The 23,394-nt window shown below is 51.9% G+C and overlaps 2 protein-coding genes and 1 long non-coding RNA gene across 7 annotated transcripts in view; 2 read left to right on the forward strand and 1 right to left on the reverse strand.

Annotated features, from left to right (window-relative positions):
- The window catches only part of PITPNA (phosphatidylinositol transfer protein alpha), a 40,954-nt gene extending 37,902 nt beyond the window's left edge, over nucleotides 1-3,052 (forward strand). The window contains exon 12 of the mRNA XM_030294982.1: nucleotides 551-3,052. The gene's annotated coding sequence lies outside the window, so the exon portion shown is untranslated. The remainder of the gene's footprint in view (nucleotides 1-550) is intronic.
- LOC115500513 lies at nucleotides 3,046-4,014 on the reverse strand. Of its 2 annotated transcripts, none has more exons than XR_003964546.1 (2): nucleotides 3,839-4,014; nucleotides 3,046-3,299 (listed from the first exon to the last, which is right to left on the reverse strand). It is a non-coding gene; the product is annotated as an uncharacterized LOC115500513 (long non-coding RNA). The 2 variants fall into 2 exon arrangements; XR_003964547.1 differs by having other exon boundaries at nucleotides 3,046-3,583.
- Nucleotides 4,015-4,294: 280 nt separating this feature from the next.
- Nucleotides 4,295-23,007, forward strand: INPP5K (inositol polyphosphate-5-phosphatase K). 4 transcript variants are annotated; one of them, XM_030294977.1, is made up of 12 exons: nucleotides 4,295-4,494; nucleotides 6,306-6,413; nucleotides 6,735-6,836; nucleotides 10,729-10,845; nucleotides 11,161-11,336; nucleotides 11,851-11,962; nucleotides 12,620-12,729; nucleotides 19,711-19,897; nucleotides 20,766-20,903; nucleotides 21,167-21,250; nucleotides 21,419-21,523; nucleotides 21,719-23,007. In XM_030294977.1, the coding sequence occupies exons 3-12, from the start codon at nucleotides 6,738-6,740 to the stop codon at nucleotides 21,776-21,778; spliced, it is 1,188 nt and encodes a 395-aa protein (XP_030150837.1). In that variant the 5' UTR covers nucleotides 4,295-4,494; nucleotides 6,306-6,413; nucleotides 6,735-6,737; the 3' UTR covers nucleotides 21,779-23,007. The 4 variants fall into 4 exon arrangements, with proteins under 4 accessions (XP_030150837.1, XP_030150836.1, XP_030150835.1 ...); XM_030294975.1 differs by having other exon boundaries at nucleotides 4,296-4,494; nucleotides 6,728-6,836; XM_030294978.1 differs by lacking the exon at nucleotides 4,295-4,494 and adding an exon at nucleotides 5,692-6,173 and having other exon boundaries at nucleotides 6,728-6,836.
- Nucleotides 23,008-23,394: the final 387 nt, after the last annotated feature.

Genomic DNA, 23,394 nt, shown 5'->3' on the forward strand with positions numbered 1-23,394 from the left:
ACTAAGTAGCTGTCCTCATCAGAGGCAGCATCTTTCAGATGCTTGGAGAGTATTGCTGCCCAGGTCATAGGACCAGAATGAGATGTTCCTTGTTTAATGCTGTCACTCTTGCCCAAGCCCTGTCCTTCTCTTAGCCCCCAGGGCCCTACATACCTCCCCAGACTCCTGGTATTCCAGCAGCTCAGAGCTGGCTTGGTCATGGCATTGAAAACCTGGTCCTGCTTCCCATCAGGCTCTGAGAGAAAATTATTTTATCAAATAAAATCTGGTTGTCCTCTACCACTAAGTTGCTGAGGAGGCCTGGGGTCTTAGCAGTAGCGTGGACCTCAGCTTGCTCTCCCTGCCTCATGTGCTTGAGGACTTCTGAGAGATAAAACAGTAAGATCAAGTGGATTGGTGCAATGCCAGCTGCTTGGGCCTTAGTTTTCTCCCCTGACCCCAACCCCCAACTGGCATCTTTCCTCCTTTTGAAATTCCCCCATCAATGACGATTTACAGTGTGCTTCTATTTTCCTCTGTTGCTTCCTTAATAATTGTATTTCTTTTCTAGTTTTGCAAGACAGTGGTCAACAGGAAGGCCCAGCAGCTCCACCCTCCCGAGTGACAGGCCATCTTCGGACGCAGCCTTTCTGTGCCCATTCTTCAGGCAACTTTCGATCCCTTACTGTAGCTAATTCTAGATGCCCTTCAATATTGTGAACAAATAGACCGTCTGGTATTATGAAGCCCACGTGTACGGGAGCCTGCTCCTCTGAGATACATGGCCTGTAGGTGCTGTGTTTACAGCTCCTCCCTCTCCAGCCATTGTGTTCTCAGCCCATTTCTGTGTGCCCCTCCCTTTATTTCCAAGTGACATTTTTAGTCTTTCAAAATAGCTGCCTTTTGTGATGTGGTGATTTAAATGATTTAAGTTTGTTTGTTTTCAACCTTGGGATAAACTGAGGTATTTCACTTCCTGGGCAGATCTTTGCAAATTCGAGTGCTCACCTGGGGAGAGGAGATGAGTTGGAAATACAGTTTTTTCCTCCATTTCCACAGAACAGCAGTGTGGCTTCCTAACTGTGATCTCTGCTCTCAGTAACCCATTGTTCATGTGCTGTAAGCACCAAGGAAGTACCCAGGGCCCAGCCAGTCTGTTTTAAAAATTCAACAAATTCAGATAACCTCTGCCCCAGGCATCGCATCTCTGGTCACTAGTCTTAGAAACACCTATGGCTTCTCGGCCCTCCTGTTGCCCACTCTGTCTGAACCTCACAGAGCCCATGATATGTCCGGGGCCAACTCTCCACCTGGAGGGACCTGTCCAGTGTGGCCCTTAGAACTGAGTCTGCCCTGTATGTACTAATTAGTGTGCCCACCCCCCTGAGGAGCTCTGTATGTCCATGCTCCTCTTCCCTTTTGGGCTGGTGCTGCCACTCAGCAATAATCCTCTTTTCTCTGTGCTTTCTCACATTCCTGCCCTGTCTTTGAGGCTGGTCAGGACAGAAGGGTCCTGATCTTTTCTTGCTGCACAAAACAAGCATGCAAAAAGCTTTTCCCCAGCAGAACATGTTCCCTCTTGTCTCCAGCTACCGGAAAGGAATTTGGGGATCAAGGACTCAGCTCATCCCACCCCCATGCTGAGTTCTGTCCTGGACAATCAAAAGCAAGTAGTGATCGTGGTATAGAATTCTACCATAGTAGGCCAGTGAAAAAGTCGACTCCAAGGGAGGTAGAAGCTGCTGAGTGCTTCATGGTTTTGTACGACTTGGCAAAACCCAAGCATGCCTTCCTGGTGGGAGAATCCGAGATAGCTGTGGTGTCATCCAACATCTCCCAAGCCTTGTGAGGTATGTTGTTAGCCAAGCGTGTTGTGATCCAAGCCCATGCCAGCCTGGGTGGGGTGGCTGATTAAGAGACCAAATCTGTGTTGGGGGAGCAAGAAGTAGGATGGGATCATTTATCCTTATGTTCTTGTCAGTTTGTTTTGCCTTACTCATTTCTAAGTGCAATAAGGGAATGTTTCACAGGATTGCACCTGTGACATCCTGATGGATGCTTCCCTGTGGCCCTGTTGGGGCAACAGTGGATGGACTCAGACCCCTGTGTGGTTGTCTCCCACCTTCATTGAGGCCTCTTTGGGACCAGGAAATGTCCTGTTACACCTTCCTTTCAGTCTCCTCACCTTGTGGGGTCTACAGTAATGGATCTGGGGCAGTTCAGTTGGTTATTAGGATCCCGACTGCTGGTAGCTTCTCTTTGACTGGGAAAGTGAAGCATTACTACTGGAGAAAAATGTTAATGTTTTCCTACAAGCTCTGTATTAGCTATAATTATATTTGTGCTTAACGTTTTCCCTTCTTCATTCATCATCTAAGTCCAGATGTGGGTCATCCTGGGAGAAACGAACCATGATGTTCTCAGCAGACAGGTAGTTTGAGGGTCAGCAGATGTTAGTCTCCTTGTTTCAGCTCTTCTCTTAAGATCCACACATACCACTCCCAACTCCGTGGAGTTGGGGGCTTGCTCTTTATCTGGCTTTTCTCTGGCTCCTCCCACATCCACCTGTTGCCCCAGTTTGAAAGCATCCACATGAGCTGAGTAGAATTTCCTGAGGTCAGCTGGATCTGGGGCTCCAACCCACAGAAACATAAGGAGGGGTGTCCCTGGTCTATTCTATCCCCACGGATAGTGTTGCTGCTGGGCAACAGTGTTGGCTTTTAAGTATCCCCCTTACCCTCTCACCCACCCCCCAAACTGACTAGCACCGAGAGGGGCTTCTGATGCAAGCCTCAGCTCCGGGGATAGTACCTGAGGGTGTGCCGTGCCCCTGCAGACTAGCTGCTTCCATTAGATTTCCAGGGTCATAGTCCCAGTTTGAAGCAGCAGTGCCTCTGTTAAGGGGGGATGCCGGGCTCTGGCCTTCTCGTCGAGAGAGGTCAGGGACGGGGTCAGTATTGTGGGCATGTGTATATCTTCCCAAGTCCTCTTATAGTCCCTGCTGGGACTCCCTGACTTATTTCGGTTGGTTCCTAGTGCTACTTCTTTTACAAAATACACTTTGTAGAACTGATTAGATTACCTTGTTTATTTAATGTGAGTTTGTGCCTTTTTGTCTCAATCTTCCAAAACAGGTATATTGGGGGGAGAAAAGCAGTCTAATAAAATCCTAGACAGAGATTTCTGGAGTCCAGCTTATTGGTGATGTCCTTATGTCCATTTTACAACTTAGATATGCTCCAACTTCTGCTGATGTCTTCCATTTTACCAGGATTAGAAAAAAATACAAGATGTCTCCAAAATTTTTTGCAGGCCAATTTCTGTAAATTAAAACATCCCCTCGTCATTGTACTTACGCAGACATCACGTATTTGAAAGGAATTCTGCCACTTTATATTGGCAGTATTTCCCTTTTGCTTTGGTCTCTCCTCCTCTTCACATCTCCCTCTTTTTTACCATCCTACCCATCAAAACATGTACTTAAAAAAAAAAAAAGTCCCAGGTCTGTGAACCTCATGACACTTGTTTGTGAAATTGTGCGTTCTTCTGGGGAGTCATGGTTCTCATCGGATCCTCAAAGGAATCCCATGCATCGTCCTCCCCACTGCCAAAAAAGATTAAGAACCAGTTATCTGAAGAAAATCTGTGTTAATCTTTGGCAAAATAATCTTCATCTGATATTCATCAAATATAGGGAGTGGTTTTTCATTCTTTGGTGGCTAGTTTTTTAAGAGTCCAGGACCCTCCAGCGTCTAACGTGTAATAAATAACCTAATGAGTTTGAAAAGCGAGAAGCACTTTAAAGTGGGAGTGGAGAGGAACGACGGAGGAGCTCAATGACCAACATGAAAGCGTTTACCTGTAGATGAGGGGCAGAGACTGGTTTACAGGCAGGACAGTGGCTGGGCTGCCACCCCACCCTCAACCTTCGCCCTTTGGGTCTCTGGGCATTGGGGAGGTGGAGGGGCACAGCGCAGAGGTCAGAGACCCCATTTCCAACGATAGGGACACGCGCCGGCTCGAGGAAGCTGGTGCGGGCTTCGCAGCAGCTTCCGCCGGAAAACAGCCCCTCCCGGCCGGCCTCGCGCGGGGCACCCTGGGAGCCACGGGGGGGGCGGTGATAGATGCCGGCGCGCCGGGCGGGGCATCGTTGCGTCGGGTTCTGACGACACAGAGACGTGCCTGTCTTATGGCCCGGATCCCCCTAAGCCTCTCTCCTCGCAGCCTTTCGCCGTTTCGCGCTCGTTGGAGAGGCCCGCCTCTTCCCCAGAGCCGAGCCACTCAGAGCCCTTCGTGCCCTCAAGCCCCGCCTCTTACGGAAGCTGAGGCGGAGAGTCAGAATCCGGAAGGAAAACAATTGGTGAGAGTAAGCTGGCCGGGACCTCCTGCAGGAGGGAGGCGGATCGGGCCAGGAGCGGCTGTGGCGGGGACACACGAGGCGGCCGGGCCGCTACTTGGGACGATGGCGGCTGTGAACCCACGGAAATTAACCGAACCGAGAGGCAAGACGCTTAGGTGAGGAAGGCGGCTGCGGGCAGGCCGGCCTGCTCCGGGCAGGATCACTGCCTCCTACCCATTCCGGGCTGCGGATCTGGGGTAGAACTAGACTGGGAGAGAAAGGACCAGGCCTACAGGGCTGATTCTAGTTCAGAGGCCCTCCCCAGTTCTCCTAAGCCGATGTCGAGTGGGCTGTTTTTGGGCCCAAGCCCCGCGCCCCCTCCAAATTCAAGCCGCCGAGTTCGTTCCTATTTGGGTGCCCCAAGCAGGTGTCTCAGTTTGCTACTGGCGGAGGCAGCGGTGTCGGGCTGTCTGAAGTTAAAGACATAACAAGGCATTCTTCTGTCAGCTCTAGAGTAGAAATCTTGTTCTTTTGATCAGCATGTACATCACGGGGTCTGCCTGATCCCGTTGTGATCTCCTGAAATCCGAAATCAGATTTAGGTAAGATCCTTTAGCGAAGGGATATAGCCTGGTCCCATGCTTGCTCTTTAGCAAAGAACAGCGCTAATCACCAACTTAGTGCAAGTCACAATGCAGGGATTTGCTGCTAATCGTCGGATCTGAGAGTGAGGGCAAGAAATCCCGACTTTTGTTCTCCATCCATTTAGAGCTGGTCCGTGGGAAAACAAAGAGCCTTGCACTAAAAGGGTTGCTTTTCTTAATCCTTTGTTGGACAGCAGGGGGAGATCTTAAACTAACGTAGCCCAGAATCTCTGGCCGAATGCCTAGAAAGGTGGTTTGTGTATTGTTTTGTTGATGTTCATAGGGAGGGGCAGGAAGTTGTTTTAAAAAGGCCAAGAATTTCAAATTGTGCTTTTTAGAACACGGACCTCTGAGAACAGGATCTGGTGAAGAAGAGATGTTTTTAGACGTCCTGCCCTTCTCTCCCACCTCTTTCAACCCCCTTGTAGCTGCTCCCATTCTCGGTTTGCAGCTGCTGCAGATCCTCTCCTCATAGTGTCCCTAGGACTCACCTAGGGATTGGTGGCTGTCTTTGGTCTCTGCAGGGTTTGTAACTCCTGCCTGCTCTGTACTGAGCAGAATCGGGCTCTCTGGGAGTATTGCTGTAACTATTCAATTAAAGAGATCTGCAAGTGTCTTTTCCCCGGAGCCTGTGATGTGATCCATTGTTATTGAGAGCTGCTGATCTAAGTTCTGTTGCTTCCCTAGCATGAAGCCAAGGTTGAGGATGTTATCCAACTGATGACTTTTCCCAAGAGAGGGTAGACTCTTGAGAGAGATGTTGAGAACCTTGTTATTTAGGATCTTCTCTTTGGGCTCCCTGAAATGTTTGGCGGAATTTGGTTATGCTCCAGGGACCTCCTAGGAAGAAGGAAGGAAGGGAATGTGGTATTGTTATCTCTGTTATTTTTGAAATTCTCCTGTCTTGTAGTGCCGAGGCCTCTTACAAGGTAGAAACTGAACCTCCAGAATCTTTCTGGTGGTCTTAGGAGCCCTGAGGTGTGAATGGCTGGTGGAATTAAGTTCCTGACCACCCACCCCATCCCCACCCCTTCCCTTGCCTGCCCCAGAAAACTTTGAGCAGCTTTGCTGATGTCAGCAGCACCCATGCTGCCAGGTGTGGGCAGCTGTGGGCCTGCATGGAGGAGCCAAAGCAGGATGGAAATGTCCTGCTTCAGGACGGAAGTCAGGATGAAGAGCCTGCAGTTCAGTGCACCTCTTCCCACACCCAGGTGCAGAAACACATTTCCCACTACGATTGCAGGGGATCGTGGTGCAGCCGTTAGCGGGCCTCGGCCCGTTTGTTACCGGGATAAGGTCTTACCCTCCTTCCTCCACGACTTCCCTTTGCATCCCTTCCACAGCATCCATGTTGTGACGTGGAACGTGGCCTCTGCAGCACCTCCTCTAGACCTCAGTGATCTTCTTCAGCTCAACAAAGAGAACCTGAGTGTGGACATGTATGTCATTGGGTAGGTGTCTGCAATGCCCCCTCACCCTTCCCCATATCTGAGATAGGTAAGCCCAGCCAGTCCCAAATCGTCCCCACGGGGAACTGTGACCTGTCCTCCCTTGCTCTGGAGTCTGAAGGCTAGGAGCTTTCAGCCAGTGAGTGTCTCTTGTCCTGAGTTAGTGATGGCAAAGGGTTGGTGATCAACAGCCAGGGGAGGGAGAGATCACGGTCATGAGTACCCAAGGTTTGAAAGTGCTGAGGGCAGTATTAAATGTCCGTGGCAGAGGCAGTACCCTCTAGGCCAGGGGAGATCCTCTGACCTGGGATGGGCAGTTTGCAGGAAATGAACTGTGGGATCATGAGCCTCCTTTCTGACACTGCCTTTGAAGACCCATGGAGCAGTTTCTTCATGGATGTGCTTTCCCCTCTGACCTTCGTCAAGGTAACTTACAAGTTCATGGGCAGTTGGGAAATGTATCTCCCCTCTCCTCACTAACCCCCAGTCCTTTGGTCTCCCACTCAGGCTTTCATGCTGTTTCCATTTATTTAAAGGCCTGAACTTCAGTTGCACCTGGCTTCCTGGTGCTCCTGTCTGCCTTGTGTCTTTCCAATGTAGCTGGAGCTGAGCTGGGACCGCGGGGGTTAGTTTAACACCTTGATATTTTTCAGATTGGGAGAATCCCGGGGGGTGGAGGGGGGAGCTTATTAACACCTCAGTGCCTACCCTACCGCCAGCCTCCATCTCTACTCACATGCCCAGCCTGAAGTCCCTGAATATAATAATAACTGCTAACATGTATCGAGTGCTTACTTGGTAGTAAGCATTGTAAATTAGCTTTCCATATACATTACTTAGAAACCATAACTCTTGAAATATGGCTATTTTACAGATAAAACCAAGACTCAGCGGTCACACAGGCTATCTGGGATTTAAATCCATATCTTTCAAACTTCATAACCCATGTTTTTGATTACTATACTTTAGTGCTATATTGGTGAGCTCTGAGGCTGACAGGTATCCCAAGGCTAGCCTGCTGGTATCCAAGGGTGTCCTCTGATCATAGAGGACATGTGCCTCAACTTCTAGGGGCCCAGAGGTTAGGAGAGGGGAGATAGATGGGGAGGAAAATAGTTCTCAGTCTGAAAGGCCAGTATTCTTTGGGGAAACTAGACCATAGGAGACTCCACAGGAAGGCTCTAGATTGCTGCATCTTCACCTTTATGTCCTGCGCAGCTGAGGGATGAAGCATCCTCCCATTCAGAGCGCCTTATGCAGTGCTTCTGGGAAATACCAGAATTCCTCTATTCTCTCCCTGGGCAACTGGATTTCTTCAGAATTGATTCTCTTACCCCAGTTTGCCTAAAGATGCCAAGGCAACAGATGTGAGTCCTCTTGAGGGCAGAGCCAGGAGGAGGGAATCCAAGTTTTGTCCTGCTGCTGAGGCTAGAAAAGGCCAACCCCCAAGCCCTTGGTCTTCTCCAGATGAAACTCAGGCCTCTTTCTACAGACGAGGAGCTAGAGCCTCTGTGAGGGCAGAACCACTACTCTCACCACCCACTCTCTTCCCAAGATTGGAGGCCTCCTTGCGCCCCAGCTAACTGGCAAGGGATTGGTAGAATGGAATGGAGCCAAGGAAATTAGCTCAGCTTGTGGCAGGGACACAACCCATTCCACCCATGCAGCGTCCCGCGTTTGGGAGGACTGCCTGAGGGGCTGGCACCCAAAGCAGATAGACGTCCCTCCTTCCCCTAGCCAAGAATTGAGGGGAAGGGGTGAGCCCTGCTTGCAGCCTCTTCCTTTGGCAGGAGTTTGCCAATTATAGGTTGAGAAGCCTGGGCCTGAGGCCCTCTGCCTGCTCCAGAGCCCCTATCTGCCTCCCTTTAGGCCCTTCCTTAGCTCCTCCTACTTCACTTCCTCCAACCCAACTTCCCCTCTCCCGCCTTCCCCCCGTGGCCCCACCCTTTCTCCCAGTCTGAGGCTTTCCTGCCTCTGCCACCCCCCCCTTCCCCACCCGTCCCTGCTGCTTCACAGAGTGGACTGGTGCCTTTGTGCTGGGTCCCAGTGGCCCAGACCTGCTCCGTGGATTAGGATTAAGCTTGACAGCCCTTCCTGGATCTTTATCGGTTCCTTAGTCCGGTCCATTATCCTGTGCTTGTGAATGGGAGAGACCAAGACTGGGGCTGGAGGGTGGGGCTGAGGACACATCTGTAGCAACCTCTACCCAGCCCTAGGTTTCCACGCCTCCCTCACTCGTTCCTGGGTTTGGGGTTCTCCCTGCTTTGACTCCTCCACTGTGCCAAAGCTCCTGGCCTGCGGCATCAAGTTTCATAATTCCTGGAAGGCCCCAGTACACACTCCCCACCCGGGGATTTCCTCCTTGGCCTCTGCACCTCATGCTCCGGAAACAGCTACTCGGGTGGTAGGTGTAGACAGCCTGAAGCTGAGTGAGATGGTCACTGGCTAGGGCCCTTTCCCACCCCACCTCAAAGAGAGCAAGGATTTTGGTGATCCCAGACCTCTAATACTGTTATCCAAGTAGTCCTATTGGTTCCTTAGTCTCCTTGAGCCTCAGCCTTCCATCTGCAGAACAGGGACATTGGTGCAGAGGTTAAATGCGGTATGAAGGGTTTGTGTAGATGGTGGCCGTTCTCCCCAGCCCGTAAACACATGTCCACTGTACTTGCTCTCATTGCCTTTGTGGAAATGCAACGAACCACAGGGTATAATTATTTTGTGGAGCATTTTCTTAATTTTCCATTGACCTATAATGTTTGCAAAATTAAGTGTATTTTTTATGGATTTTTATGTGTATATGCACCAATATTATCACCTGTCAAGTCAACAAGTCAAGATACAGAATACGTTTAGCACCCTAGAAGGCTCTCTCGTGTTCTTTACCTGAATTTACTTTCTTTTTTTTTTTTAAGTAGGCTCCACGCCCAATGTGAGGCTTGAACTCACAATCCTGAGATCAAGGTCACATGCTCTACCGACTGAGTCATCCAGGCACCCCTCCCTGAATTTACTTAGATGTATTTTTTAATTTCATAAAATGGTTATAAGAGGGAGGGAGAGAGACAAAGGGGCAGAGAGAAAGAATCAAGCAAGCTCCGTGCTGTCAGCGTAGAGACTGACTCAGGGCTTGATCTCACAACTGGTGAGATCATGACCTGAGCCAAAATTAAGAGTCATATGATTAAGTGACTGAAGCAGTCCCCTCCCCCTAAATTTACTTTTATTTATTTATGTATTAATGTATGTATGTATGTATTTATTTTTAAATGCTTATTTTTGAATGTGCATGTGCATGCTCACGGGGGAGGGGCAGAGAGAGGGGGACAGAGGATCCAAAAGAGGCTCTGTGCTGACAGCAGCAATCCCAGTGCGAGGCTTGAACTTACAAACCATAAGATCATAACGTGAGCCGAGGTCAGATGCTTAACTGACCAAGCCACCCTGCCACCCAATTTACTTTTAAAAACTTTAAATCAAGGGCGCATGGCTGGTTCAATCAGAAGAGCCTGCGACTCTTGATCTCAGGGTCATGAGTTCAAGCCCCATTTTGGGTGTAGATTACTTAAAAAAAAAAAAAAAAAAAAAATCCATGGGACGCCTGGGTGGCTCCGTCGGTTGAGCGTCCGACTTCGGCTCAGGTCATGATCTTGCAGTTTGTGAGTTTGAGCCCCGCGTCAGACTCTGTGCTGACAGCTCAGAGCCTGGAGCCTACTTCAGATTCTGTGTCTCCCTCTCTCTCTGCCCTTCCCTGCTCATACTCTGTCTCTCAATAATAAATGTTAAAAATAAAAAATAAATCCTTAAACCAGAAAATAGCAGCTACCAGTTAATCCTTCCAGCATCTGTGAGATAGATGAGATAGATTCCTGCTTTATCAATGATAAAATAGACTGAGACTTGGCCCAGTATCAAATACTCTTGGGCTTTGAACCCAGATCTGGCTAACTTCAAAGCCACTGCCCTTAGCCATTATCCTGCATTGTGCCATTCCTCTCTGAGGCCCTGGCCCACAGGGGTAGCAGCCCAGAGTGCCCAAAGGACCCACAGAGCATGGGTGAGAGGAGCCCCTGGGTTCCATGGGACTGGGACTGAAGAGTCAGTGCCCTCCTGATGGCAGGGTACCCTGTCAGCCTTGTCTTCCCTGCCTTCCACCCAAGGCCAAGAACAGAAACTGGAACTTGCTCAGCTCCCAGAATGCATCATTTGGCAGCTAAGGGGAGTAAGACTCGAGCTGAGATACCATTGACCTCAGGGCTGGGCAGGGTCGTGCTCAGCCAGTGCAGGGAAATGAATGACCATTGTCCCCCCTGTGCTGTAGGTCTCCAGTGTCCGCATGCAGGGGCTCCTCTTACTCTTCTTTGCCAAGCATCAGCATTTGCCCTTTGTCCAGATCCTCTCTACTAAATCCACCCCCACTGGCCTCTTCGGGTACTGGGTAAGGACTGAGCTGTGGTCTGAGTTGTGAGCTGGGAGGCCTCCTGCCACTGGGCCGGGGAGGGCTGGGTTCTTTAGAGGTGAGCAAATAAAAGAGGGGGTGAAATGAATCTTAGCATTCTTCCAGGCCAGTGCCCCACATATCTGCTCTCCTGCCCCTGGGAGCTTAGCACCCCTGAGACCTCAGACTGGGTGACCTGGGCTCTTAGATGGAGACGTCGCTCCAAGGAGCTGAGTGTCTGGCCCTGCAATGGGAAAGGGGAGGTGATTCTCACCCAGAGCGACTTCCCACCCTTCTGCCCACCTGTTCCACCAGGGGAACAAAGGGGGCATCAACATCTGCCTGAAGCTTTATGGCTACTATGTCAGCATCATCAACTGCCACCTCCCCCCCCACATGGCCAACAATGACCAGCGGCTGCAGCACTTTGACCGGATCCTGGAGATGCAAAATTTTGAGGGGCAGAACATCCCCAACATCCTGGACCATGAGTGAGCATGTGCTTGCGAACTGCTGCCCCTGCGGTCAGCCCAGGCTAGCATCCTCCTCAGGCAACTTTGCTCCCCTCCCCCCCTTTCCCAGCCTCTTCCCTAACGCTCCATCTACTCTCCCATCCAACTTTGCCTCCCTGGCCCGCCTAGGAGCTCTAGACACTTCTGAACACCCCAGATTGAGAAGGCCATGGTTCCTTGAGGTCACCCACGGGGAGCTGGTTCTCAGCCTTGCCTGGTGGCCAGTTGAGGGGGGCGTGGGAGGCCTAGAGCCTGCTCTATATTTGCTACTTGCCCCCAGGGGCTGGCCTCTTTGGAGGACAAGGAAGTGGCCGTCAGAACAGCCCAGTAGGACCCATGCCACGTTGTTACCATTACTGACTCCTCTCCCAGCATCTGGCACCTCACCTGCCCCTCGAGCTCTGTGCCAGAGGAGTGAGCGGCCCCGGGGTCCATTGCTCCTGTCTTCTCTTACCTCATCATAGCCCTCAGCTGCCTTCTTTTCTCTCTGCAGCCTCATTCTCTGGTTTGGAGACATGAACTTTCGGATCGAGGACTTTGGGCTGCATTTTGTTCGGGAATCCATAAAAAATCAGTGCTACAGTGACCTGTGGGAGAAGGATCAGGTATCAAATGAAGGAAGGGTCCAGAGGGGTGATCTGAGCCCATTGTGGAGGCCTAACATCAAATGTGGGGAGTACTGCTCAGGTTCCTGAGCACCTGTCCTCCATTCCCAAGCCTCTGAAGCCCCTGTTCCCTTTGCACCCAGGGACGTGGTCTTCGCCTGGAGGAGCTGCCAGGTGTGAAATAAGTTGGGGAACGAGAAGGGCTTCCGCCTGCCGTGGCCCCGCACCAGACACTGACTCTCCTATACCCTGTTGTCTTTCCCATCCCCAGGCTTGCTTGCCTTCTGGAGGATGAGATACTACCCCTTTGGGGGCACCCTGGCTACCCAAATACACTGTGATACATGTCTGCTAGTGGCTCCCAAACAGATGCAATTCAAAGCCTGCTCGCTAGAGTCCAAGGACTGGGAAATGGCAGGCATCTGCCTCTCGCGGGACTAGGGATCTCGCGTGATGTTTACAAAGGGATCCAGCTGCTTTCCTGGGGGTGGAGTGGGGATGGGGTGCTGAGGCTGCCACCGGGGCAGTGGTGAGGAAGGGAAGAGGTGTTGCTGGACTCTTGCCTAGCGTGCCGGCACGTGCTCATCCCTTGAATGGAGTGTGTGCTGGGCCACTGGGTCAGGACTCCTAGGAGATGGGACTGTTCTTTCTCTCTAGCTCAGCATTGCCAAGAAACACGACCCGCTGCTCCGGGAGTTCCAGGAGGGCCCTCTGCTCTTCCCGCCCACCTACAAGTTTGATAAGAACTCCAACAACTACGATACCAGGTGAGGGGGCTCCACCAGGAGAGGGTCAGCCTGCCGCAGATTTGGAATTAGCCTGTGAGGAGGAAGTGCGGGGCCAGGAGGCCCGGGAAGTCGGGTTGTACGGGCCCTAGTGGCAGAGGGAGCTGCCTCACAGGAGAAGTGTTAGAAAGCGGGAACAGATCCGGCCAGCCACCACCTCGGGAATGGCACCTCCCACCTGACCACGGGAGGCGCTGACCACGGGAGCTGCCCCAGATTGTCCTCGGAGAGCATGGAGGTGCTGACGAGGCTGCAGGGTGGGGGTGGGGGCAGGGCAGGTAGGGCAGGAGGAAGGGGAGAAGCAGCTCATTCCTCCCTTGGGAGGGACCGTATTTCAGCATTCTGGGCACCCTTGTCCACACTTCCCCAGACCTTCTGGTCCCTCCCAGACAGGGGGACAGAAATGTCGGCTCAGCCAGTTACTGGTATGAAGTGTCCCTGCCCCAGCTGTGGGTGAATCAGGTACTATTTAGGAAGATGAAATAGTAGTTGTCGGGGCGGGGAGGAGTTTATGGGAAACAGTATAGAGACGGTGCAGCTGGCAGTCAGAGGTACAGCTCTGCCCCTCGCCGGCTGCGTGACCTTGGACAGGTGTTTAAGCCTCAGTCTTGTCATCTATAAAATGGGGGTGCTAACAGTACCCTCCTCATGGGTTGAGGATTGAACGAGACCTTGCATGTGCTTAGCCTGGTGCCTGGCACCTGGTAAGCACGGTGACGACTGCTGTTGTTAGATTCGTGCCTTCAGGTGGTAGTTTTACCAGAAACGTTTCTTTTTTTTAACGTTTTTGTTTTTGTTTTTTAATTTATTTATTTATTTTTGAGACAGGGAGAGACAGAGCATGAACAGGGGAGGGTCAGAGAGAAGGAGACACAGAATCTGAAACAGGCTCCAGGCTCCGAGCCATCAGCCCAGAGCCCGACGCGGGGCTCGAACTCACGGACCGTGAGATCATGACCTGAGCCGAAGTCGGCCGCTTAACCGACTGAGCCACCCAGGCGCCCCCAGAAACGTTTTTAAGAAACCAAGAAAGGGCCAGGTAACCACCAAAACTTTAAGCTCAGGCCAAGGGTCGAAAGCAGCTCCAGCATGGAGTCCCTGGCCCAGTTTGGCAAGGATTCTCATCTCTTTGAAGAAAAAGAATAGGGGCACCTGGCTGGCTCCATCGGTGGAGCGTACGACACTTGACCCCAGGGTTGTGAGTTCGAGCCCCACGTTGAGCGGGGAGACTACTTAAAGATAAAATGTTAAAAAAAGAAGAGAGAAAGAAGAACCCCTCACGTGTTCTGGGGGTTTCGTTTCCCCTGGAGCAGCGGCTTCATTTATTCCTCACAGCGGGGCTGCCTTATGAGGGAGGCGGGAAGTGCCTCCAGGGCAGCGCCTCTGGAATTTAGGGAGCGAACAGGTATCTCCCCAGCCAGGCCAGGGAGACAGGTAGAACCGACGGCCCTGTGCCGGAAGGGGTATGGCAGAGCCACAGCGGCCCCTCCACGGAACGGGGAGAGGGTGAGCCATTTCAGGAGTGTGGAGCAAGACGGGGTGGGGTCATGGCCTGGGCAATGTACACAAGAGAGGCCATGAACACTGGAAACAGAGTCCAGCCTGGGCAACAGAACAGGCTGGAAAAGAGGTAAGAGGGCAGGTTCTGGCTGGCCAGCTGGCCCGGGGCCACAGCGGCACGGAGAACACCAGTCTCCGCAGCCATGCATTGGAAATGAGAGCTATCATGGAAATTGGGAGGCCTCGGTGGGACAGGCCCAAGCCTTGGGGCCTGGGACCCTCTGCCAGTTGACTTTAAATCCTCACTTGGCAGCGGGAAGAGAGCTGCTGGCAGGCCATGTGGCCAGGTGTCCCTCTGTCCCCACCCCGAGGTATGGTAGGGAAACCACCAGGAGACTAGGAATTATTACAGCTGAGTCTAGGCTGTGGTCAGCAGGGAATGAGATTGGCTAGAGAGGCCCTGAGGTGTTAAAGGACTTCAGAGGACTTCCCCAGGAAGCTCAGCCACTGGTGGCAGAGTTGGGGCTGAGACCTGACTCTGGACTCTGGTGTCCCACGATGCTTCCCTCTAGCCCGCAGTACCTCCACAATCACAGCCGGTCTTGCCAGCAGCCGCAGAAAGGGCGGGATTGGGATAGCAAAGCCTTGCTAAGAAGGAAGCAGGTACTTCCACATGATAGATACAACCCACATTGTGGTCGCCATTACTGAGCACTTGCCGTGTGTCTGTGTAACCAGACTGTTACTCATCCTTGAAAACTCAGTTCAGACATCACGTCTGTTAGAAGGCCTTCCTTGACCCTCCCCCATCCCACCGAGAGTCCTCTCCTGCCGGCATGCCGCCTGAAAGCCCTGCACACATCATGCTTTTGGTATGGTTCTCAAGACACGGTGTGCTTTTCTTGCTCTACTCTGAATGCCTGAAGAGAGCTGATTTATGACCGTTTCTGGTATGTAGCATAGTGCCTGGCGTATGTTTGAATCGGGAGCCTGAGAGGACAAAAGGAAGAAAGATAAGTTATTTAAGGAGCAGCCAGCCTAGTAGAGAGACCCACCCATAGCAAGAGATCCAAATAAACACTCTCAAGTCCAAGAGTTGGCCAGTAAAAGGTTCTAGAGCTCTGTAAGTGCCGAAGGAAGTTGAGCGAATGGTAAGGAGACAGACAGCTGAAGCCAGGAGGAGTCAGTCAGAGCTGCTGTCAAGGAAGCAGCAGACTTTGGCAGAAAGAAGGGCAGACGTTCCGGTCAATCAGCAGCACCGATGAGAGGCACCTTGAGAAGAGGCTGACCAGCCATACAAAGTGGCTGCGAGTGAGTTGTATACAGGGCATAGTACGCACACGGCTCTGCCCAGCCACAGCAGCGTCCCTGAGCCAAGATGTAATGAGAAACGAGGTCAGCTCCATTACAGGGGAGGGTGAAAGGGCCCAGAGCGGGAAATCCTGTTAAAGTCAGGGATTGCAATAGGATTTTGTTACAGTCAACACGAGCCTGGTCAACCTCTCCACTAGGCGATGAGCAGAGGTTATTATGCTCAATCTAGTCAAAACTCATGTCCAGAGTTCAGTGAGACACTTAGAAGCCATCTATAGGGAGCGGAAGGGAAAAGTCCATTTCTGACCTAGAAATGGAACACTTCCCTACTTTAGGGTCAGTAAATTGGCTCAATTTTCTAGCTCCTAAAGAGAAATTTGCAGAGTTACTCGGTTTTAATTTTTCAAAAATTAGGACACGGTAATATCCAGAAGCATTTCTTATACTCAGTCACACCATTCAGCCAAAAAGCAAAAGCGAGGTCCAGTTCTATACGGCATGCTCTGAGACAGTTCTGGCTGCTGGGAATTGGCCACAGGGGAGTGCCGTGGAAGGAGTGTGGACTTCGTAGACCTGGGCAAACGTCCGACTTCTGCCTGGACAGGATGACCTCTGAACTTCAGGGTCTTGTAGAAGGAGGAAAATGCGCCCTGTGACATTCTTCCGGTGTTGAGAGGGTTAGAACAGTCCGTGAGACACCTGTCACAGTGTCTAATGCACAGAAGGACCCCATGTTTTGCTCTTGTTATTTTTAGAAATGGAGAACTGGGGGAATTTAATTTGTGCACACTTAACTTGCTTCCTGTCTTTTGTTTGTCAAACAAGCTCTTTGAGGACCTTGTCAATCCCATTTTTCAGGTCCCCAGTTGCCTGGCATATAATAAGCACTCAGTAAATCTTTGTTGAAAGACTGAACAATACAGGTGCCCAGTGATAAGCCTGGGCCAGGCCATGGAAAAGGAAGAAAGGGAGACAGGCTGTGGTCAGGTCTTGGGGAAGATCTTGAAGTCACCATGATAGGAAAGTTGAGGAGGGGGAACACTTTGAAAGGAAGGGTGGTGTATTTATGTGGCGCATCACCAAGTATAAGCATTGCTGGGTACTGAATGTAGGTTCAGTAGGTTCTGGGATTCTGTTTATAGTCTCTGGGATGGAAATAGCACATTCTGATGTGCTCTGACCAGTCCTCAGAAGAGTGAAAAGTTGAAACAACCCCAGGAGCCCCAAACAGATGTGCTTCAGCCAGTTAGCACTTTTTGACCACTCCCTTGACGCACATTAATTTATTTGGTCCTCACAATGTCTCTTTGAAGTAAGTACTGTTATCACCCCATCTTAGAGTTGAAGAAACTGAGGCTTGGAGTAGTGAAGTCACTTGCCCAAGGGCACATAGCTTTCTCTCTCTCTGCCTTTTTTAAACTAAATTACCAGTTAATTATAAAAAGATGTAATTCAGGAACAGGCAGATGAAAGAGATGCGTAGGGCAAGGTATGGGGAGAGGGCGAGGAGCTTCCATGCCCTCTGAGCCCGCCACGCTCTTCAAATCACATGTTCACCAACCAGAACCATGTAGCTCTTAAATAACAGAGCAGGACCTTCCCCCAACTCCTGTTGTCTGATTCCAGAGTCAGAGTTTACCAGCAGGACACCATTCTGCCTCTGTTGCTGGAAGACTATTGCTGTTGAATTGACAACAGTACGTCGGAAATGTTCATTTAAAACAGTAAAAGGGGGCGGGGGGGCGGTGCCTGGGTTGCTCAGTTGGTTGAGCGACCGACTCTTGATTTCAGCTCGGGTCATGATCTCATGGTTCATGAGATCAAGCCCAGCGTGAGGCTCTGCGCTGACTGTGCAGAACCTGCTTGAGATTCTCTCTCTCTCTCTCTCTCTCTCTCTCACCCTCCACTCAAAAAAAAATAAACTTAATTAATTAATTTATTTATTTTTAATTAATTAAAAACAGGGGATGAAACAGAAGACAAAAATAGCATTTCAAACTGGTTATCAACATCTGAAACCGTATACGTTAGGATTAGATCATTTTTGAGGAGAGAGATTGAGTTTGGGGTTTTAGTTAGTTTGGGTTCCATACGCCATTGAGTACCTACTATGTGCCAGGCTCTGTACTAATGCTGAGAATACACAGGGGACTCAAGAGCCAGTCCTGCCTTCCGAGCTCACGCTAAGCGACGTGCTGACTGGGAAACAAAATGGCCGCGCTGTATAACATAATTAGGGAAGCACCGGTGTAAAATGCTTTGGAAGCAAAAAGGAGAGCTCAAAGCTGGCTTTATGACAAAGACAGCTTTGGAATTGGGCCTCTCCCTGTGAAGAAGTGTGTTCCGGGCAGCAAAAACCGCAAGAGTAAAGGTCCTGAGGCTTAAGAGTCACTGTGGTAGGCGGGTCTGGGACAGTGGTGGGAGACAAGGTAGGACAGGGGTGTGAGACTCCTGAGCGCCTTGAAAGCCATACTTGGGGACTTGAGCTTTATTTTGGAGGCATGAAGACTCCTTAAAGGTTTTAAAATGGTGGGGGGGGGGGGGAGTTTTTAAAGTAGGGAACCATCTGACCAGGCTTGACCACTCTGGCTTCATTTAAAATAAAGGGGGTGGGGGAAGCGCCTGGGTGGCTCTGTTGGTAAAGTGTCTGACTTCGGCTCAGGTTATGATCTCACGGTTTGTGAGTTCAAGCCTCACGTCAGGCTCTGTGCTGACAGCTCAGAGCCTGGAGCCTGCTTCCAATTCTGTGTCCCTCTCACTCGTCTCTCCCCCACTCATGCTCTGTCTCTCTCGCTCTCTCTCAAGAATAAATAAAACGTTAAAAAAATTTTTTTTAATACATAAAATAAAGGGGGAGGAGGCGCCTGGGTGGCTCAGTCGGTTCAGTGTCCAACTCTTGATTTCGGCTCGGGTCATGATCTCACGGTTCATGAGTTCAAGCCCCCCATTGGGCTCTGTGATGACATTGTGGAGCCTGCTTGGGATCCTCTCTCTCTCTCTCTCTCTCTCTCTCTCTCTCTCTCTCTCTTTCTCTCTCTCTCTCTCTCCCCCCACTCACTCTCTCTCTCTCTCTCAAAATAAATAAATTAAAAAAAATAAAATAAAATAAAGGGGGGAGGAACCCAGAGCAGCCACTGTTCCCCCCCACCCCACCCCGTTCCAGGACTCCCCGTTCCAGGGGTCCCCCTTTGGAGGGCAGGGCCTGGTTAGCCAGCCAGTCTTCGAGAACAGCAGTAGCTGCCTGGGCATAGCTGTGTTAGGAGTGAGAGATTTGCCTGTCTTGGGGCAACTACAGTTACCTAGGGGAGGAGAGCACTCTTGTCTCCAGGGGCTGTACGGCCCCTCATGCCCTTCAAGGAAGCTTGTAAGCAAACAGGTGAGAGGTCCCTCAGTGGAGGACTCTTGAGAACAAAGAGTCATAATAGCCAGTGACTACAGAGAGTTTATTTTGTACCTACCGCCGTGCTAAATATTTTTTGTGCTTTATCTCATTTAATCACGTCAGCAACCCTTATTACCTTCATTTTACAGATGAGGAGGCTGAGGCCAGGAGGGGTTGGTGTGATGAAAAGCGTGTGCTCTGTGGTCATGCTGCCTGCCCTTGAATCCTGGCTCCACGCTCGGTAGCTGGGTGACTTTGGGAAAGTTCCTTCCCCTCTAAATCTCAATTTCTCCACCTGTGGAGTGGAGAGTGGAACAAACAGTATTGGTGGCAGGCATAGACAGCTTCTCCAAATGCTTCCCTTTCCTTTCCTGAGGCCGTGCCTTTAGTGAGGGGGAAGCCAAAGTCAAGCTCACGTCTGACTCCCGAGTCCAGACCTCAGCTTTTTTGAGCTACTGCTGCTTTTGTTTAAGAAAGAAGAAAAGCTTTGAAAAGAAACGGTTCCGAATCACAATTTGATTCATACAAACGTAGACCAGACTGAAGGTCCTTGGCGGAGTCTGACAAAAGCCAACATACTTTTGATTCCCTTGGGCCCCCTCCAGTCTGCTGCCATGCCATGCTCCAGCTGTAGCCCAGGGCTCTCAGGGCCACTGATAGCCCCTGGTGTTAGGGGCTCCAGCAAGCTTGTGGGGGGTAACTTCTTGCTCTCCTGCCAACCCTTCTCTCCTCCTCCTTTTTCTCCACCCACCCCCCCCCCCCCACAGTGAGAAAAAACGCAAGCCCGCATGGACCGACCGCATCCTGTGGAGGTTGAAGCGGCAGCCCCAGGCCAACCCCCACACCCCGAGACTGCCAGCCCCCGACTTCTGCCTGACCCTGAGGAGCTACGTCAGCCACATGGTGTACTGCATCAGTGACCATAAGCCTGTCACCAGCACCTTTGACTTGGAGGTGAATTTCTGGGCTGCCTGGCACTTAACAGAGCACCCGTGCCGGGCCACCTCCCACACCCTCCAGCCCTGGATTCTAATGTCAGCAAACGTCCCAGGGGAGACCTGTAGGAGGACACCACTGCCACTCCTCCCAGGTCAGGTATCCCAGCTCTTAGAAGCTGTGGAGGGCTCTGTCAAAAACGTGTCCAGACCCTTTGTGAACAGGTTTCCATTTCCTCTTGGTACCGTCCCTTGGGGCTAATGAGTTCCATTATGCTTATTACCTACTATGTGAAGTAGGACTTCTTTTTGTCCTAAACCTACCTGGATCAGGTTGCAAAGGGAGCTCCCTCCATCCTCGCATCTTGCCATCGAATGACCAAGGCGATGTTGACTTCCCTTGGTGACCCACTGGCTGCCCTCAGCCTTCACTTTTTCTTACTGGTTTGTCTGTCTGTATACCATTGTGTCCCTCTACATGCCTATAGCTGTTCTCCCCAGAGCCTTGGGGAGGGTTCCTGACAAACCCTAGAGGCCTGAGAGCAGCTCTCTGCCTTCTTTCTTAAACCTGTCATCAACTCCCCCATTCTCCCCCACCATCACCCCTCAACACTTGACTCTCTGCGTGGTTACCCACCTGGCCCCCATCCCCATCTTCCCTGGCAGGGCCAGCCACCCCTAACAAGCCTTTGGCCCCTTCCTCCAGGTGGCCAGCCAGGGTCTGATACTTTCTCGGGGCAGCCGAGCGGAGTTCGATGCCCACCCCCTTGCGTGCCCTCTTTTCCCCTACTGACCCTGATGTGTTGGAAGGGCCCAGCAAGGACATTCGTCTCAGAGAAAGGAATGATGCTATGGGATTTCAACCCTTTTCCCACTCCTGCGTGTAGCTGAAGCCATTGGTGTCTGCCCCATTGATCACCCTGATACCTGAGGGCCTGTGGACCATGGAAAACGACATGTTGATCAGCTACTCCTTGACCCCAGACTTTCTCAGCAGCCCCTGGGACTGGATTGGACTATACAAGGTGATGTGGCGGGAAAGGCGTGGCATCCATCAGCCATACTCCTCTGGCTTATCCATCCTGAGGGTTTATGGGAGCTGGGCACAGGCTGAAGAGCTCATGCTCGTCCCCCATGGGGGTCCTTGCCCACCTAGGGGCTGGCAGTGAAGGGGAGGGTGCATACGCTACAATGGCCAGCCTGGGGAGTAAAACCGTCCTCTCCTTAGGACTTACCATAGGTCCTGTGTCCTCCCAGACCACTGACTGCCCAATCCCCTCTCCCACAGGTGGGGCTGCGCCACATTAATGACTACGTGTCCTATGTCTGGGTCAGGGACAACCAGGTCTCCTTCAACGATGGGCTGAGCCAGGTACCTGCCCCCTTTCCTAAGCTAGGTATTCCACGTCTCCAGCATGAGGGCTTGCCTGAGCACCGCTCTGTCTTTGGAAGGAACCGAGGCTGGGATGATTTGTTGCTGAGCTCTGGGTGGGGCCCAGCCTGGGGAGGTGACCCCATTCTTATTCATCCTCCCCTCCAGGTATACTTCAATGTCAGCAATATCCCCGAGACTGAGGACCAGTTTCTCCTCTGTTACTATAGCAACAGTCTACATTCTGTGGTGGGGATAAGCAAACCCTTCAAGGTACGGGATGCTGGTGGGGAAGGGGACTGTCAGAGGACTTGAGCTCCTCATCGGTTCTCCGAGGGCACGGGCTAGGAACCCACTTGTACCATGGAGCCGCATCCTTTGAGAATGGGAGTGATGGAAAGGCACAAAGGAAAACCTGCTCTTCCCCTCCCCCCCCACTTCTACTCACCGCCTGTTTTATCCCTGCAGATCCAGCCTGGCTCCTCCTTGGCAGAGGACCTACTGGGTGAAGCCCAACCACATATCTGAGCCCGGATGAGAGTGGATCCAGGGCGGAGGCCAGAGCTGGCAGCCAGCTCTGCCTACCACTGCCAGGAGCGCTGGGGGCCCAGCCCCCAGAAGAGGCAGCAGGTACCCTCCACCTCCCAGGGGGAGCTCTCGCCACACTCCTATGCTCTCTCTCCAGTCCAGATCTCTGGAATTGGCCACTTGAATACAGGTTTTTGTTGCTGAGATGTGAGTGCAACCAGCTGGTTTGTCAGCAGTGAAGACCTGGGACAGTCCACTGGCTGTGGGGAGACCCTCCAGCCTGCATCTCGTTTCTTGATTTTCCCCACACACACTTCCAGTTCCGCCCAAGCAGGCCTGCCAGGCACATGCCCCATCTGGCACAGGCCTGCATTCTTGTCACGCCATCCTGGGCCTCAGGCTGCCTGGGCGGCGGAGGGGAAGAGATGCTCACATTTGCACAGGCTCTGTAGACTGGTTGGCACAAGCAGCCCTGGGTTCCAGGAGTCTTGGCATCTCATTGCCTGTCCCCCTGAGGGATAGGCAGAGGGCCTGGGGTCCCTGCTTTCAGCAAGGACTAAGTGGGTGGGATGGAGGGGCCCCTTCACCCAGGCTCTCATGTAGATGTTGTGGGCAAGACGATGACTGTCCTGCTGCCAGTACCCCCACCCCAGGATGTCCCAGGGCCGGAGCAGAAGATTGAACCCAGGTTCACTTCTGCTGGTGGGTCAGGCGCCATGCCCCAACCTGTCCTCTTGTGAAGGCACAGACTTTTCCAGGGTGTTCCTCGCCCATTCGTGCTCATCTGCCCCTACCCTTGCTGCGGTCACTGGCCAGAAACCTGCCCTCTCTCTAGAGTGCCCTAGCACCCAGAAGCGGAGGCCGGCAGAGAAGAGAGCCAGAATCTAGATGTTGGAGAATCTGACCTTGAGGGTGTTCAGAGAGCATTCTCTAGGTGCTGTGTGGGCACTCAGTCCCACCTCCCACCACTTGCCTCCAGCCACTGGTGATTCAACGGCCCTTCTCCCAGGAGAAGACACCTCAGGGAGCCTGCTCTGTGACCATGATGCCCATCCTATGACTTGAGACTGAGGGACGCTGCAGTTGCTCTATGATCCATACTCCACCCTGGGAGCCGTGTGTACCATGAAGAACTGTCCCCCTGGCTGCTAGCGGGCCATGGCTGTCTGTGCTCTGTGTCTGTTGTGTTGGGGGATAATTAGAAACATGACTTTTACGCTTGTGTGTGACTCCGTGGCACATAGTAACGGGCCCTTTCTAAACTCTGGGACGAGGGCCCTGTAGATCCAGACTAGACTTTCTGTGTCCGAGAGTGGCAGATATTGCCGGGATGGGAATGGGATGAGGTTCCAGGATGGTGGCCCTCTGGGTCCCTGGTGCAGTTGGGGCGAGCCACCTATGTGATTAGGCATTTAGTTTACTTTGCTGCAAAGCAGAATGCATTTCTGGCAGCCGACAACTCAGAAAAGGTGCTTACTCTGCACTCTGGTTCATCCCTCCTCACCTTAGTCTTGAGCCTTGGTCCCATGTCCAGCTATCCAAAGATGTCACCATCTTTTCTCTCTGCCCCACCTTTTCCCAGACCCTCCTGCCCCCAACGTCTCCATGGTAACCTC

This window comes from Lynx canadensis, chromosome E1 (genome assembly GCF_007474595.2).
Source record: "Lynx canadensis isolate LIC74 chromosome E1, mLynCan4.pri.v2, whole genome shotgun sequence".
Classification (NCBI taxonomy): Eukaryota; Metazoa; Chordata; class Mammalia; order Carnivora; family Felidae; genus Lynx; species Lynx canadensis.

What these genes read in the sequence shown, in the direction of transcription:
- INPP5K (XM_030294978.1), top strand. Translation starts at nt 6,034, where the DNA reads ATGTCAGCAGCACCCATGCTGCCAGGTGTGGGCAGCTGTGGGCCTGCA. An exon ending in TCCAACAACTACGATACCAG is followed by an intron (nt 12,730 to 19,710) that starts GTGAGGGGGCTC and finishes CCCCCCCCACAG; the next exon opens with TGAGAAAAAACGCAAGCCCG. An exon ending in GGATAAGCAAACCCTTCAAG is followed by an intron (nt 21,524 to 21,718) that starts GTACGGGATGCT and finishes TTATCCCTGCAG; the next exon opens with ATCCAGCCTGGCTCCTCCTT.